At 39.8% G+C, this 18,327-nt stretch overlaps 1 protein-coding gene across 1 annotated transcript; it reads right to left on the bottom strand.

The window, feature by feature from the left end:
• Positions 1-277: 277 nt before the first annotated feature.
• On the bottom strand, positions 278-17,550 carry Esco2 (establishment of sister chromatid cohesion N-acetyltransferase 2). The gene is made up of 11 exons (XM_070016736.1): positions 17,465-17,550; positions 16,793-16,861; positions 14,567-15,392; positions 12,928-13,018; positions 10,938-10,995; positions 8,485-8,605; positions 6,790-6,921; positions 5,309-5,398; positions 3,574-3,717; positions 1,851-2,026; positions 278-1,426 (listed from the first exon to the last, which is right to left on the bottom strand). The coding sequence occupies exons 2-11, from the start codon at positions 16,843-16,845 to the stop codon at positions 1,294-1,296; spliced, it is 1,824 nt and encodes a 607-aa protein (XP_069872837.1). The 5' UTR covers positions 16,846-16,861; positions 17,465-17,550; the 3' UTR covers positions 278-1,293.
• Positions 17,551-18,327: the final 777 nt, after the last annotated feature.

The following is an 18,327-nucleotide window of genomic DNA, read 5'->3' as shown; positions in this document are numbered from 1 at the left end:
ATTTTGTGATAGATCATAGAACTCATTTTTTAAAAGTATAATTTCATATTTACAGAAAAGCTGCAAAGACTTTTATACTTCTACTATTCACCCTGTTTCTCATTGCTAAATTTGCCACCACAGACCAGTTTACCAGGTTGCAAAATAATTATGTATTAATCTGAAGTAATGTGTATACTTATAGCCAAAGGAGGATTATTATGATAAAATTAAAAAAATTAGCATTCAGCTTCCCAAGAAACAATGTTAAGAATACTTTTTATTATCTTACCACAAAAGCATTCAACCAAAAAAATAAAGCTAATAGAAATTTGAATAAAACATTTAGAAGAATTTTAAAACAATGCAGAAAATAGCATTAGGATGTTTTGGCATAATTGCAAACATTTAACACTTTCACATTCTCTTTGGAACCAGGTTAACTATTAAATAAAGATGGCAGATGAAGAGTAATACAACCTAAAAAGAAATCCTTGAGTTATATGACTGAGAATGAAAACAGCTCAAATACATTTTGCTTTGCAAGTTAAGTCTCTCAACGAGCAACCTCATCCATTGGGGCATCTGATTCTGTTAATGACCACAGTGACCAGTGACAAATCCCCTAATGTAGCACGCCAACATTCTCATTTGACAGAAATGAATGGAATAGTGCAGAACAGAGCTTAAAATTTCAAGCAAGTATACATTTGGGCAATATGATCTGCAACAAGATTAAAACATTGAACTACCAAATTCTGTTCTACATAAGTGAATTTGGGATATTTTACTCATTCCTTACCATGTCTTACTATAAATTAGAAATTCAAGACCCTAAATACCTTCAATTATATAGCTATAGATCTGTGCCTATGTAAGAACTCTATATCAGGAAGAGAGGAATTGGCTTGAAAAATAGGTAAATTCTTACTTTGATTTAATTTTCCTCTCGGCTTCTGATGGGCAAGAGATATTTGAAGCCTAAATGTTTAACAGTTCTCAAAGGACAAGTCAGCCTTGTTTCTGTAGAAATTATTTTGGTCAATGCTCGAATACAGGAAGCAAGTAATTTCTACTTACAGCTATAATGGTTCATAATAAAGAACCGGAGTGCTATTCAGTATTATCTAGGCACTTTTCTCTTTCTGGGAAGTTTAGATGGCTTCCAGGGAATGTATTCTGACTTTCTAACTCAAGGTACAAAGTTTGGTGGGGATACATGTCTCAATTGTTTATTTTGATGTTAGCTAATGTCAAATGATGAACTATCTGAACTTTTCCATGTCACATCAGTTTTATCATTAAAATTGGCTTTTAACTATTAAAATTGTATACAAGGAAATTAGGGGTGTTGCAGTACTTGGTTGCAAATAACTTGCCATCTGGTGTTGGGTCAGAAAATGCTATTTCGTTAGTGCTGAGAAAACAGCCAAACATGAAGCAATTCCTAAAAAAAGAAAAAAAGATTATTTAACAATGGACTCAACATAAAACACAATTAACAGGAGCTTTAAAAAGACCAACACTAATCTACATCTTCATTACAACTCTCCTCAATTTTGCTCAACTAAAAATTAAAAGATACTGAAATAGTTGAGAAGAATTATTCAAATTCTTCAACATATAAAAGACAATGGTTAAGAAAAAGGATAGGAGAGGAAGGAAGATAAAATCTAAATTAACAGCAAGATGGTACATGCCTATAATCCCAGCACTTGGCGGAAGCATTGTAGCTTATATTTTAATTAAGCATTAATCTGTGACAAATAGTCCTTTATCACAGGTTGTTTGGTGACTCATGAGCCAAAAGGTCCTTGGAAAACTAAGGACAGAGACTGAAAATGGGTAGTATTAATTTTATGTTTTCTTACCTGACAGTGTCTACCAGTCGTCTTGCAATGCGCTTTCTTCTTTTCAGTCTGAAAACCCAGATTCTGCTTATCCCACAGACTGCAGGTTCTGGTACATTTGAACACTGCCAAGCTCTAGAACTTTCTTTAGAGTTTGAAGATTCTGGGCCAGATGGTTCAGACAAGACTCGGAAGGCCTGCAATGAATGACACACAGAAGCACCTACATAAATTCTTTCTTCTCTTTTTCACAATTCTTTTTTTTAAATATCCCTAAAGAAAATCTATAATCAGCATGGCAAAGATAAAAGAAATCTTAAGCATATACTGAGAAAATAAGACAGGAAGAGAGGAAGAAGGGTACAAAGGATTCACAAAACCAAAACAACCAAATATGTCGTAGTCTATTAGAATATAAATAGTTGACTTCCAAACACAAGGCCAGCTTTATCCTGATGTGAAGGCCAAGTAAAGGGAAAAACATACTATGGTGGGTGGATGGGATGGATGAGGGAGAGAGAACACACACACACACACACACACGCACACGCACACGCACACGCACACGCGCACACACACACACACACACACAGTCTGTGATGATAAGTGGGATCTATCCCACTAAATGTTATGCAACACACAAGTAGGATGATGGGTATGAACCATATCAACAGATGTAGCAAACGGGTTTTCTGATTAAATATTGTTTCATGATAAAAAAAAAAAATGATCCTCAACAAACTCAGTAGAAAAGGAATGACCTTAGGTACAATCAAAGCTCTATTTCATGAGCCCAACAGCTAGCAATGACACAGAGGTGGAAAACTGGGAACTCTGGTCTTGACTCAACACAAGGGTGGCCACTTTTGCCACTTCCATGCAGCACAGACCCAGAAGTTTAAGCCAGAGCAATTAAGCAAAAAAAAGAAACAGACATCCACATCAAGAGAAATTAAATTACCTATTTGTAAATAATATCTTATATACAGGAAACCCTAAAAACACTCCTTCAAAACTTATTTAGAGAGCTGGGAAGGTGGCTCAGTGGTAGAGCGCTTGCCTTGCGTGCATGAGGCCCTGGATTTGATTACTCAGCACCACATAAGCAGAAAAAAAAAGCCGGAAGTGGTGCTGTGGCTCAAGTGTAGCCCGCTAGCCTTAAGCTGAAGAGCTGAGGAACAGCGCCCAGGCCAGAGTTCAGGCCCCACGACTGGACCCTCCCCCCCAAAAAAAACCCAACTTATTTAGAATAAATGAGTACACTAAAGTTGCTAGATGCAAAATCAATATACTAATCAGTATATTAAGCAATATTCCTACCCAACTACACACACAGTGACCATGAGAGTAATGCCAATCAGACAAGTCAACTGCTGTTCTGCCAAAGGTACAAAAGACATGTTTTCTGAAACATCACTAATTATTATCAAAACAGGATTCTAATTAAAAAACAAGTAATTATTTCATGAAACATACTGGTCTGCAATAAGCCACATGGTTCAATAATTTGGATCTACAGACTTGCTTATTTAAAAGTTGATATATTTTATAGACTGATTTACTCTGCTTATGTAAGGCAAAATACCAAATATAAATAAACTAAAATAAATAAATTGTCCACATGGCCCAAGGATATTTTAATGGGAAAAAATAATGGTAGAAGTCTTAGATGCTAACTGAGACTTTTTCAAACTACTTTTCCTCACAAATGAGGAGATAATGTGATGCGAGACATATATCATACCTGTTTGATAGGTTCTGCAATTAAACAGCCAACTACTCTCTTTTCATCAGATACAAAGAGAAAAGTTTTAGTTTTGTTTGAACATTTGGGAATGACTTGCTGGAAACCCAACTCATGATCCACAAGTTCTTTTACATCTTCTACCTACAAAAACCAAGAGGTGAATTTGTTTCAGAGAGTACAACAGAAACTATATATAATTATTACCGTTATACTATCAACATATGATTATATATCATATCAACACATGAGTTAGCCTCTTTTATATTTCTATTTCCCAGATCTGTACACCTCTAAAATTAAGTTTCACTATTAAGGTATAATTCTAGTAGTTGAGAAAGCATTACAAACTTACTATTTTCTTGTTTTCTATGCTTGTCTTGGGACTTGAGCTCTGGACTTGAGTGCTGTCCCTGAGCTCTTTTGCTTAAGGCTAGTAGTGCTCTATCACTTGAGCCACAGCCCCACTTGCGACTTTTAGTAGTTAATTGGGGATGAGAGTCTCATGGACTTTCCTGCCCTGCCTGGGCTATGTTTGTTTGAACTCAATCCTCAGATCTCAGCTTCCTGAGTCTAGGATTACACATGTGTGCCACCAGCACCCACTTTATAAACTTTTTTTTTTAAATTGTGAAAATACCGTACAGAGGGGTTACAATTACGTGGACAAGGTAATGAGTACATTTCTTATCAAGCATTGTTGCCTCCTCCTTTGTTTCCCCTTCCCATCCCCTACCTGCCCCCAGCCCAAAGTTGTAAAGTTCATTTTTCGACATAATGTCTTGTACATCTCATTGTTGCACTGGGGGTCCACCTGTATCCCTATTTAAGTGATTTATTTTATTTATTATACGAACATCAAATACAATGAAAGCAGGGGTTATACTGTGGAGGAGGGACATACAAAGCAACAAAGAAATCATCTTATAAATATGTTAGAAACAATCACAAGAAAGAATAAAAATTTGAATACTTATCTTGGGGTTCATTTCACCTAACATCAACTTATCTGACCTTTTCTGCTTGTCTCAGACATATACTAGTTATTGCAAATAAGGGAAACCATGGGACCTATGTTTCTTTGGGCCTGGCTTACTTCACTTAATAATTAACTTAACCAAAGAAGTGAAGGACCTCTATGATGAAAACTATAAACTTATTTTGAAAGAGTATTTTTAGCAGAATTTCAGAAACCTTGGGAAGACAAGGAATCATCAAAACCGATCAGTTTTAGCTTTATTCATTTGTATGCATTGGCTAAACATCCAACCCAAGAAACACAGGCAACACTAACATAAGAACTGGGCTATTAATTCATCAAGGCTGAAAAGCTGAGATAAAGTTTGTCTTTAATTTCTAACTAATACTCCTTTGTCTTTTTTGTGTGTTTGTTACTGGAGCTTGAACTGAGGACCTTACACTTTCACTTGCCTTTTTGTACAAGGCTGGTACTCTACTACTTGATCCACACCTGGGTTTTTGCTAGAAATAACAGTCTCTTGGACTTTTCTGCCTGAGCTGGCTTCCAGCCATGCTCCTCAGATCTTAGCCTCCTGAGAAGCTGGGATTCCAGGCATGAGCCTCTAGCATCTGGCATTTGTCTTTTAATTCTAAGTTTGATTTTTGTATAAATGATTGGAAAGTCATCCTGTTGGCATGCACCAAAGTTACTTGTCTATCACTTAGGCAGTTTAGACTTCAGCAGAGTAAGGATTACAAAGATTATGTTTCACACCTTTCTCAGAGCATAACTTGGATCATGAGGCAGGATCAACACAATCTTTCCATCCCAAAACTCCGCAACCACTCTCTCTTTTTTCCAGCCCTGCCAAAGGAGAACAAAAGGTAGTTCATTTGTAAAGAGAAAACAAAAAACACCATTAAGTAATTTGTTCTAGGGCTGGGAAGGTGGCTCAGTGGTAGAGTACTTGCCTTGGATGCATGAGGCCCTGGGTTCAATTCCTCAGCACCACATAAGCAGAAAAAAGCAGAAGTGGGGCTGAGGCTAAAGTGGTAGAACGCTAACCTTCAGCTGAAGAGCTGAGGGACAGCGCCCAGGCCGAGTTCAGGCCCCATGACCGACAAAAAAAAAGAAAAAAGGAATTTGGTCTGGAGAAGATGAAAATATAAAATCCAATTAAAAGTAACAGGGGAAGACAAAGATTTGTAGAGAATTCTCTGGCTGATGTGAACAGATTGTACAGAGCATTTATACATATACACACATTCTCTTTATATTTGTGTGTGCGTGTTCGCGCACACATTAGAAAGACCCTTGATAAAAAGGAGGGAGCACCAGGCACCTTGGCTCACGCCTGTAATCCTAGCTACTCAGGAAGCTGAGATCTGAGGATCACAGTTCAAAGCCAGCTGGGGCAGAAAACCAGAAGTGGTGCTGTGGCTGAAGTGGTAGAGCGCTTGCCTTGAGCTGAAGAGCTGAGAGACACAGGCCCATAGTTGAAGCCCCACAACTGACAAAAAAAAAAAAAAAAGAGGGAGATTAGGTCTCAGAACAGAAAGAGCCTAGAGAAGCCATGGGAAAGTATTTATTTTCTTTCTCCTTCTAGGATTACAGGTGTGGGCCACCAGTGCCAGCAGTAAGTGTTACGTTTTGATGTTGAGCTCTGCTCACAGCCACGAGTCAGGACATACATAGGTGTATATTCAATCAAGGACAATACTCTTAGACTACAAGTTTAAAACAGTACTATTCAAAGCTAGCTTTGGACTAGGATAAATACACATCACTGGTAGAGTGTTGGCCTAGCATAGGCGAGGCTCATGGTTCTGATGAACAGTTGTACTGCAAAAAAATAAAATAAATGCTAATTTTTTTAAAATAGTGTCAGTCTCATTTTTTTTTCTTGGTGGTATTTGGGTTTGAGCTCAAACTCAACCTCGAATTTCCTTGGCTTTCTTGCTCAAGGCTGGCACTCTACCACTACATCCCCGTCTCCAGCCCTGCTTTTTTGCTGATGATTTTGGAGATAAGAATAGCAAATTTTTCTGCCCAGGCTGGCCTCAAACTACATTATCTTCCAGATCTCAGCCTCCTGAAGTTAGAGTTACAGGTATGAACTACTAGCACCTGGCTTCAGCTTCAACTTTTAAGGACAAAGAAAAATACCTGCAATGAAATATTTATGGATTTTATGTGTCTCTCAATACTTAATGGAAAGACCTATCTCTACAACATGGGAGATTATGTTGACTCACCACATACTTAACTCCCTCCAGGAATCTCTGGTGGTATTGGGTATGTTGCAGTTCATCTTCAGGATTGGCAGCAGAATAGATCATGCCACAAGACTTACACATAGTAGTCCCAAAATGTTTTTGACCTGCATCCTGCAATTGAAGAAGAAAAAGTCCATATAAATATTTCTACAAGGGGCTGGGAAGGTGGCTCAGTGGTAGAGCATTTGCCTTGCATGCATGAGGCCCTGGGTTTGATTCCTCAGTGCTACATAAGCAAAAAGAAAAAAGTTGGAAGTGGCACTGTGGCTCTAGTGGTAGAGTGCTAGCCTTGAGCTGAAGAGGGCCAGCGTCCAGGCCCAGAGTTCAGGCCCCACGACCGGAACAAAAAAAACCCAAAAAACTACAAGTTGGGCGCCAGTAGCTCACACCTGTAATCCTAGCTACTCAGAAGGCTGAGATCTGAGAACTGCAGTTCAAATCCAGCCCAGGCAGGAAAGCCCGTGAGACTCCTATCTCCAATAAACCTCAGAAAACCAGAAGTGGTGCTGTGGCTCGAGTTAGCTTTGAGATGATGAAGAACTGTGGGACAGTGCCCAGGCACAGAGTTCAAGCCCCATGACCAATCAAAAAACAAAAAACAAAAACAAAAAAAAAGCTCTATTATTCCTTCCTATACACACAGTCTAAGGAATAAGAATAAATCATAAAACTTAGTCAAATGGCTTGGGTGTTGTGTTGGTGGCTCACACCTGTAATCTTAACTACTCAGGAGGCTGAGATCTAAGGATCCCAGGAAAGTCTGTGAGACTCTTATCTCCACTAAACAAAAACAAAAAGTGAAAATGGAGCAGTGGTTCAACTGGTAGATTGCTAGTCTTGAGCAAAAGAAGCTAAGAATAGTGTCTAGGCTCTAAGTTCAAGCCCCAGGGCCCGCATTAAAAAAATTAAAAAACAACAACAAAACATTATTGTTAAGATGAACAGCAAAACTTACAAACCTTTTAAGTGAAAGACCAAAAAAGTCTGTTTCAAAGAGAAAAAAGTAAAAACACAGGATTTCTATAGTAATTAATAGTATTTTTAAGTGCTAGGAATGGCAAAACATTCTTAACTTTGCTCCAAGAATATAATTTTACATATAATTAATTGTACATGTAATTACATGATATGTGGTAACAATTCAGACAAGAACAGATAATTCAGAAGTGTAGGGAAGTAGGAATAGCTGACTTTGCAATTCCCCTTCTCTCATAAAGTTCTGGTCACTGCCACCAAAAAAAACCCAACACCTGGGTCTGCACTAATACTAGGGTTGACAAACTTTTCTGTAAAATGCTAAAAGCAAATATTTTAGGCTTTCCTAGGCCACATCTAATTTTTTTAAATATAATACCATTTGTAGTTCACAGGCCATGGAGTCGGAATTGGCTTATGGCCAGTTTACTGAATCTAGGTTTAACTCAATATAGCTATTCCCATTAACGGTTTTGCTGATCAGTAATTTTCTTATCTAGATATAACTCACCATCAGCACTGTAGTAAAATACTGGTACTGCCCAGCAGTGTCTTCAGTGCCACCACTGCAGCAAATGTGGCATTTACAAAACTCCAAACAGCTATTTCCTGGGTTAACAATGCTAAGATAAATGTCTGTCTTTATATTGTACACATGAAAGCCACATGCAAGAGGAACTCTATTCTGAATTTACTTACAATGATGAGCTGGTCTTTTGTTTCTTTATTTGTATCTCTCATGTTCATATTTTTCTGAGCCTGTTTCAAGAAGTTAGTACCACTCATGGATCCCAAAGAAATCTGTTCTTCAGCTGTAGATCTTGAAATGAAAAGTTGATAAATAGTACGTAACAGAGAAACCTGAAGTGCATTCAGAGAGGGGCAGTAATTTGCACAAGGGAACCCAGTGTTAAGACTAGACTCCTGGTATTCTGACTTCAAGTCGAAGGAACTTTCCTCTATAGAATCAACTGTGCATACATAGAATTACTTTGCAAGTTGACTTCATTCCCCAAAAGAACTTTCTTTTTTGCCATAACAAATCCTAAGACAATACTTATCTATATTAAATACAAAGCAATTACCAGGTAACCCACAGCAAATAAGTAGATACCAAATCTCACAGACAACCAGACACCGTATCAGGATCCAACAACTTTTCTTTAAGGCAATGAGTACATAAGTTCATTTTTTCCCCTTACAATGAAAGTGGAATCCCAGCATTAAAATTTTTAAGAGTATTTTTTTTTTCTGTGCTGGTACTAGTGCTTTAACTGAATACTATACAACAGATGCTTCTTAAATGTTTTTCAAATGAATGAATATTTTAAAAAGCCAGTTGTGGTGACACAAGCTCAAGAATCCAGATAATTGAGACACAGACAGAAGGATGGAAGTTCAAGATCAGCTCAGGCAAAATTAACAAGATCCTATTTCAAAATACAAATAAAAGCCAGGCACTGGTGGCTCATGCCTGTAATCCTAGCTACTCAGAAGGATGAGACTTGGGAGGATGATCCTCCTGGAACAAAAAGTTTGAAGCCAGCCTGGACAGAAAAGTCTGGAAGAAACTTTTTTAAGTCTGCAAGGCTCTATCTTTAATTAGCCAGCAAAACAGGACTAGAGGTATAGCTTAAATGGTTCAGTATCAGCTATGAGCAAGAAAGCCCAGAAAAAGCACAAGGTCCTGAAATTCAAGCTCAAGTACCAGCACCAAAAAACAAACCAACAAAAGCAGTGTGGTTCAACTGTCAGAACACTTGCACAAAGCCATGGGTTCAATCCCAAGTACCATGATGATGCACCTGGAGAATCTTAACCTACTTGAAACAGTATTATACTAAAGTAATATACTATTAATACAAGTAACTGTTGATTTCTGACATTTTGGGTCCTGCAAAGCCTAATTTTACAACCAAGTAAGTGGCTCACAGCATTTTTTTTTGGGGGGGGGGCGGGTCCGGTCGTGGGGCCTGAACTCTGGGCCTGGGCGCTGTTCCTCAGCTCTTCAGCTCAAGGCTAGCACTCTACCACTTGAGCCACAGCACCACTTCCGGCTTTTTTCTTTTTGCTTATGTGGTGCTGAGGAATTGAACCCAGGGCCTCATGCATGCAAGGCAAGCGCGCTACCACTGAGCCACCTTCCCAGCCCACCATTTTTTTTTTTTGGCAGTCCTGGAGCTTGAACTCAGAGCCTTGGCACTGTCCCTGAGTCTCTCTGTGCTCAAGGTTAGCACTCTATCACTTGAGCCACAGTGCCACTTCTGGCTTTTTCTGTTTATATGGTACTGAGGAAGTGAATCCAGGGCTTCATGCATACTAGGCAAGCACTTTACCAGTAAACCACATTCCAAGCCCCAGTGGCTCACACTTGTAATCTCATAATAAACATAGCTCCTCCAAAGGCTGAGATATGAGGATCATAGTTTGGAGCCAGCCCAGGCAGGAAAGTCTGTGAGATTCTTACCTCCAACTAAACACCAAAAAGCTGGAAGTGGAGGTATGGCTCAAGTGGCAGAATGCCAGCTTTGAGCAAAAAGACAAGGGAGAGGTTGAGGCTCTGAGTTTAAGCTCTAGTATCAGTACACATGTAAAATAAGAATAATTATCTTCTAGGTTGTTGTGGAGATTAATATCATAGATACAAACTAATTGTTAGCAGCCAAGTATTATATGCTATCTTTCAAGACCATGAAGATCTTTACCATCTCTCAACTCTACAAAGTCTTATAAAGTTTCTATGAAAATAACTCATTTTAAATCCTGCTGTCAATATTATTCTTGTATTTCCCGTAGTGGGAAGTAAATGTTCTCCAACTTAAATAGCATTAGAAGAAGAGGTCTATGTAATTAACTTCAATATTAAAGCAAGAGCTGGGTGCCAGTGGCTCATGCCTGTAAATCATAGTGATTCAGAAGGCCGAGAACTGAGGATTGTGGTTCAAACCCAGAAAACTGAGGATTGTGGTTCAAACCCAGCCTGGGCAGGAAAATCCATGAGACTCTTTATCTCCCATTAACCATCAGAAAACCAGGCATGGCACTGTGGCTCAAAGTGGTAGAGTGCTTACCTTGAGGGAAAAAGCTCAGAGAAGAGCGCTGAGTTCAAGCCCCACAACCAACAAGAAAAAAAAAGCAAGAACAATTCCTACCTTTTTGCATTGACTGAAGACACATTGAAGATGGGGTAGACAGTGGACTCAGGAGAAACTAGTAAGGAAAAAGAAACACAGCAGTAATTTTTATTACCAAATAAAATCCAAGTCTTAAATTGTAAGACTTTGAAGATTAATACAACCAAACCAGTCACAACTTGATTTGAGACATAATGAAGATACTGTGTTGGCAGAGAAGGGCCAAAAAGGTCAATGGGAGAAAATAGCTAGAAATAATCCATATCGATTCAACTGATTTGAGCAAAAAGGCAATAGAAAAAAAGACTTCAACATATGGTGCTGGGACAGTCTGCACATCCACGGGTAAAAAAGTGTACATATTCACATACTACACAAAAATGAACTCCAAATAAATATCTGATCAAAATGTAAACTGTTAAAGTGTAGAATAAAGTCTGTGTGATGCAGGACAAGCCAGAGATATCAATGAACGCATGCTCATGTAAGCAGATGAAGATACACAGAAACAATTATAAATGTGTATATATACATATATCTGGCTGATAAAATGCTAATTCATTCCTGTAAATACTTGTAATTTGTTAAGGATTGGGTAATTAAACAATGATACTGTAAGTTAAAAGGATTTCAGACCCAAGAGGAACTTAAAAATTAAGGCTGGTGATTCATGCCTATAATCCTAGCTATTCAGGAGGCTGAGATCTGAAGATCAAGGCTCAAAATCAGCCCAGGCAGGAAAGTCTATCAGACTGTTACTGCCAATTAATCACCCTCCCTTCCCCACCTCCCCCAAGAAAGCTGGAAGTGGAGCTGTGGCTCAAGTGGTAGAGTGGTAGTCTTGGGGGAAAAAAATAAGATGGGGGGGCGGGAGGAGGATGGGAAGGGGAAATGGGGGGGGCGGGTAGGAGGATGGGAAGGGGAAACAAAGGAGGAGGCTACAATGCTTGATAAGAAATTTATTCACTTGGGCTGGGAGGGTGGCTCACTGGTAGAGCGCTTGCCTTGCATGCATGAGGCCCTGGGTTTGATTCCTTAGCACCACATAAGCAAAAAGAAAAAAGCAGGAAGTGGTGCTGTGGCTCAAGTAGTAGAGTGCTAGCCTTGAGCTGAAGAGCTGAGGGATAGTGCCCAGGCCCAGAGTTCAGGCCCCACGGCCAGACCCCCCAAAAAAAACAAAACAACAACAACAAAAAAGAAATGTACTCATTATCTTGCCCAATGAATTGTAACCCCTCTATATAGTATTTTCACAATTTAAAAAAAAAAAAGAGAGAGAAAAAAAGATCAGGACCAGCACCTAAGCCCTGAGTTCAAACCCCAGTACTGGCATAAAAAACATTGCCTGTCATTTTAGAAGCTTCTAAGGATGGATTTGTCATTTCAGCTTAAAAATTCTGTCCAAAACTGGGCTTTGTTCACAAATAAACACACACATCACACACACACACATATACATATATATATATATATATAAATTTTCTTTACTCCTCGCTCTTATTTTGGGTAAAACAATTATAAGTGATTCTTACAATGAGAACATTCAAATCTTGAGCTTAGGCAAGATCAATTAGTTAAGCCTTACTATTTTTTTGTGTTGGTTTTTTTTTTTTTTCCAGTCAGTCCTGGGGCTTCAACTCTGGGCCTGGGCACTGTCCCTCAGCTCTTCCACTTAAGGATAGCACTATACCACATGAGCCACAGCACCACTTTAGGCTTTTTTTGCTTATGTGGTGCTGAGGAATTGAACCCAGAGCCTCCTGCATGCAAGGCAAGCACTCTACCTCTGCGCTACCTTCCCAGCCCCTTGTATACAGGTTTAACTTAAAAGCTCCTTTTTTCCTGATTTTCAAAATGTTCTGTATTGCTTTACCACAATATTGGTTACTAAAGAATGGGTACACTAGTAAAAATTGGACCCAGAAACTATTATTGTATATGAATTTCATATACAAACATACTAAGCATTATTACAAGTAGCTAAACTCCTATGAGAAATTTTACTTACTTGTCTTGTTTTCAACAGAATTCTCTGAAGGAAAATTGTTATCTTTATCAAGTTTATATTCCTTTGAAGAAACTACTGCACCAGATGAATCCTAAAAATAATGAAGTTAAAAAAAGTGTAAAGGCAATCTATAATTCTTAGTCTTCTATTTAGTGATTTTTTTTTTTTTTTTTGTCATGGAGCTTGAACTCTGGGCCTGGGCTCTATCCTCAGATCTTTAGCTCAAGGCTAGTGCTCTACCACTTGAGCCACAGCACCACTTCCAGCTTTTTCTGTTTATGTGGTGCTGAGGAATCAAACCCAGGGCCCCATGCATGCAAGGCAAGCACTCTACCATTGAGCCACCTTACCAGCCCTAAGTAAGTGAATCTTAATAGGTCAGTTTCCAAAACATAGTTCACTATAATTCAGAAGACGTCTTCTGTATTAGTGTAAATTGCCTTTTGGAAGTCAAGAGTATACGCTAGCCTTGAGCTGAAGAGCTCAGGGACTGTGCCCAGGCCCAGAGTTCAAGCCCAATGACAGACCAAAAAGGAAAAAAAAAAAAAGTTGAGTACTTATTAATACTGTAATTTGTGCTGTCAATTTATAGACCAAGATAACGACAGTTTGCCTTGTCAAGGTTAAAATGTGTTTGTAACTTTAAGTATCACTATCCTACAATACTGTGAAATTTATGTAATCATTTAATCTCTAAAAAATTATAAAAAATATTTGAGGTAAATTAAGAAAAAGATACTGTAATTTGTCATTCTTGTCTAAAATATTTACTTCGATAAAGATGGCAGATTATAGTTAGCATTCTTAACTGGCTAAGGTTTTTCCCAGTTTCTTAAGTTTTTTAATAGTAGCAAGAAAGTGGGAAAAGTAAAGTAGAAAATCTTGATCAATTACTAATTTGGTGGTTCAGGAAACATATAGCTTGGGGGAGGAGGGGCAAAGAAGACATTCTTGACTAAAGTAGGATTCCTCTTCAAGACCTGATCATCTTAGAGGAGATGGGGAAAATCTGTCACAGTGTCATTTCTCTGGGCTCCACAGTGTCCCTTTACCATTTCTGATTCATCCTTAGAGAGCAGAGCCTATTTGTACAAATATAAAATGCACAAGTCCAGCTTCTCAGGAAATAAGACAGAACTGAATAAATATCTAGCTAAGTAATCAGCTCTTTAAAGCCCAGAAAATATTTATATATTTATTTTGGTGCCAGGACTGAGGCTTGAACTCAGGACCTAGGGCACTGTCCCTTAGCTTTTTGGCTCCAGACTGGGCATTCTCACTTGACCCACAAGCTCCACTTCTGGCTTCTTACTGGTAATTGGAAGTAAGAGTTTCATGGACTTTCTGCCCCAGCTGGCTTTGTGACCTTCAGATCTCACTCTCCTGAGTAGATAGGACTACTGGTGGGAACTATCAGTGCTTGGCTAGAAATGGTGCTAACAGAGACTTAGTTATTTGTTTGCTGTATCGTGACAGGAATAACAATTGGGAGATGGACAAGGAAATTGCACTGTATCTCAATTTTTCTTAAACTGAGATAGACTCATATACAGTGAACTTGTTCACTATGTTATATGTTATTTAGATTGAGGACTTAATAGCCAGCTCTTTTTGAAGTGATATACTTAGATTTCCTTACCTTTATTAATTTTTCTTTGTTTCTACTTCTTGAATGTTGTAGTTCAGCATTCTTTTCTAGTAATGAGCATTTTGACATTTGATTCTCCACAAAAGTTTTTCTCTTACATATAACTTCTGAATCAGAATCTCCAGTTGTTTCTGGTTTATTTTTGCATGTGACTCCTAGTGATGGTGTATCTTCTGGTAACAATTTTTTAAAAGACATTTTTTTCCTACTAATAAAAAATGCGGCTCCACCTTGGAGTGTAACCTGTGGTTTTACCTTTTGGCTTAGAACTCGAGGAGTATTTGGATTACTTTCAGCTAGGTAACAATTATATTCTTTCTTTACAACAGGTTTATTTGACATTTGATTTTGCTTGGAATTTCTAGAATCTGTTGACACTTCCTTGATGTGCGTATAACGGCGCTGACACTTAACAGTTAAACTCTTTCGTGTTTTTTTGGTCTTCTTTTTGATAGAGACTGGATTTCCCTGCAATTTTTCAGTCCTAATGGGAATAGGTTTATCACCATTAGTCTGCAGACAAGATCTACTATCTCTTATCAGCTTTCTCTCCAGTGGATTGAGGTACAATTTATCTTTGTTGTAAAAAGATATAGTAGACACAGCAGATTTAAATGGTGAGCTGTGATCTACAGATGGCAATCTGTTTTTTGTAGTTGTTTTGTGTAGACCTGAAATCAAATGGTCTTGAGGAAAGCAGTGTTCTCTGTCTTCTTTTTTATCACCGTTCTCACAAATGTACTTTTTTGTAGGTGATGGAAATAGACTTTCAGTGAGGTTCAAAATTAATTCCTGTGATGATATTTCTGATAACAGGCTATGAAAAGAAAGGAAGTCCATTGATAGGTTCATTATTTTATTATAAAACTTATGGAGACCTACTACTACACAAATTCCCTTTATATCAAAAACAATACATATTGAAAACAAACATATAGAAAATCATACCAAAACAATACATCTCTCTTCATCTAACAGCTATTTAATAACAAATTATCTTTAACAAACCATAGAAAATATCTTTCTAGGGGCTGAGAAGGTGGCTCAGTGGTAGAGTGCTTGCCTTGCATGCTCAAGGCCTGGGTTCGATTCCTCAGCACCACATAAGCAAAAAGAAAAAAGCCGGAAGTGGTGCTGTGGCTCAAGTGGTAGAGCGCTAGCCATGAGCTGAAGAGCTGAGGGACAGCGCCCAGGCCCAGAGTTCAGGCCCCATGACCGGACCCCCCCCCCCCCCAAAAAAAAATCTTTCTACAGGAAGGTAACAGTATTTACAAGAAGGCTTTGATATGTGTATGTGTTAATAAGCTATAAAAGCCAGGCTCTTTTCTTTTTTATTTTTGTGCCAGTATTGGGGTTTGAACAAGGCCAAGGTGCTATTCCTTAGGTTTTTTGCTCAAGGGTGGTGCTCTACCACTTGAGTCACTGCTCCACTTCCAGTTTTTGGTAGCTAACTGGAGATAAAGAATTACACGGGCTTTCTTGCCCTGGCTGGCTTTGAACCTTGATTCTCAGATCTTAGTTTCCTGGGTAGCTAGGATTACAGGTATGAGCCGCCGGTACCCAGCTTAAAAGCTAATTTATCTCTGGTATCACATGTAGTAATGCCGTAGTACAATAGTCCCCTCATCCCCCTTATCCACAAGGGGATACATTCAAAGACTTTTGGTGGATGCTTGAAAATACAGACAGAACCCAACCATACATATACTATACTTTCTATACATACCTATGCAAAGATTTAATTTATAAAGTAGACACAGTAGGAGATTAACAACACCAGGACACCAATTAAATGAATGCAGTTTCTCTCAAAAAAAAATCTTACTATATGATCATTGTCTTTTCTAATATTTTCAGATCCAGTTGACTGTAGGTAATGAAAACTTCAGACACAGGAAAGTCTCTGTGCACAAAACTGTAGCATTGCTTATAGGTAAGCATTTATTCTATGTTGGATATTACCTTAAATATTACAGGAATGAGTGGAAGGAACAAGGAAATAAAAGATTGCTTATTTCCTAGCCATAAAAAAAACTGACTCTCCCAAAAGACTACATAATTTGTTATATAAGCTTTTGTGTTTCCAAACTAGCACTAGAATATAGAGTAATACTATAGCCACTAAGAGCAGACCTCAGATAAATGGAAATTTTAGGAGAAAAACAAGATAGTTTTTTTTTTCTTTTTTGAAGTGTATGTGTACAGGATGACACTCACCTGTCACAGTTCAAAAAATTCTGCTTCCTCTTTCTTGGGGTGAACACTGCCATCTTCTTAACTGAGCTCCTAAAAGCAACGGGTAGGTAAAAATAACCAAACTCATCAAATGGGCATAAAAATCACTAGGTCAATTTGTTTCAGAAATGCGTGTGGCAGCTACAGATTCAAGAAAAAGGGACTTTTATTTTCTAATCCTTTCGCACACACACTCGTTTCACGCTGGAAAGCTGTCCTGAGGCACTCATGTCAAGTGCACGGTTTTCTGGAGAACTCCATGAAGCCGCTCCCTGCTCCCTCCCATGGCTGCTCTCCACGCACCCCAATTCCTGGACACCCCACGTAACCGTCTCCGCAGCCTCCGCGCTCCACCAGAGCAGAGACCCCATTCGAGGGAGGGTGGAGACGCCCACGGCCACCCTGCCGCCGTCCCGGCCCGAGCGAGGGCGGCCGGGCCCGGTCACGCGCGCAAAGCTCACCCCCAACCTCAAAGCCAAGCCCGCAGGACGGGCCGGGTCTGCGGGACCCCGCCGGGCTGGGCGAGGACAGCGCCGCCGCCGGCACCCAGGGGAAACCCCGGGCTCGCGAGGGCGGGAGCCCACCCGCGGCTTCGGCCTCCAGCCCGCCGACCTGCCGGGCTGGGAGTAAACGCACTCTCCGCTTGACACTCACCTCGGGTCAGAGACTGTGGTTCCCCGCGGCTTCTACTTGCAGCCCGGGCCCGGCAGCCGCTCCGTGCAGCCTGGACCCCACAGACCTCAACTCAGCCCAGCCAGACGCTCCAAGAACACATTCAAATTAGCGCGCGCCAGGCCACACAGACGCTGCCGCGTTCTGATTCGTCACCGCTCAGAGACTGGCCCTCTGATTGGTCACTCCTTAGCGCTTGCCCCGCCCTTCCGAGAGGGCCGGCTTCGAGGTTCTCCCGCCCTTAGGAGGCAGAAAAGATTTCTCTGGAGGGCGTGGGGGAGGGGGAAGCTCACTTCTGTCAATCTCCCGCAGCTTGGCCCTTAGACTCCACTTCCCTCAGGCCTTTTAAGGTGCATTCTGGGAATTGTAGTTTCATCCAAAACGTTCTCGGGTCAGGGGGGGTGTATGAAGCTTTTTGTAATCTCTCTGAGATTCTTGAGGCACTTCTTTCTGCACATTGGATGTTCGACGGTACTTTTTTTTTTAATGACTGATACTTCAGGTTCCTATTTCCACGTATCTTTTACGTTGTAAAAATTAGGTCAGGGCATGAGTGTCTGCTATGATCCGAGCATTCTCAGATGTTTCATATAGTTTATGTAAGGTCCGCTCCTGGATGGCGAGCAGACTCCACCCTCCTCGCAGCAAAGTCTCCACCCAGTACCTGCGTTACCTGCTGAGGTCACATCTGAATTTGATGTGGCCACACCTTTCCCCACCCATACCCTACATAAGGGCTAGCCCAGGCCCAGACTCTCCTTTTTTCTCTCTGTTCGTTTCTAGCTCTTGCTCTCTCTTTCCCAGCCACGTGGAGTGCCAACCTTGCCTGGTCCAAGCAGGTCTAC

This window comes from Dipodomys merriami, unplaced genomic scaffold, assembly GCF_024711535.1.
Source record: "Dipodomys merriami isolate MVZ:Mamm:240054 unplaced genomic scaffold, mDipMer1.0.p SCAF_12, whole genome shotgun sequence".
NCBI lineage: Eukaryota > Metazoa > Chordata > Mammalia > Rodentia > Heteromyidae > Dipodomys > Dipodomys merriami.
Note: the sequence above shows the minus strand (reverse complement) of the source record. Positions and strands in the feature narration are given on the sequence as shown.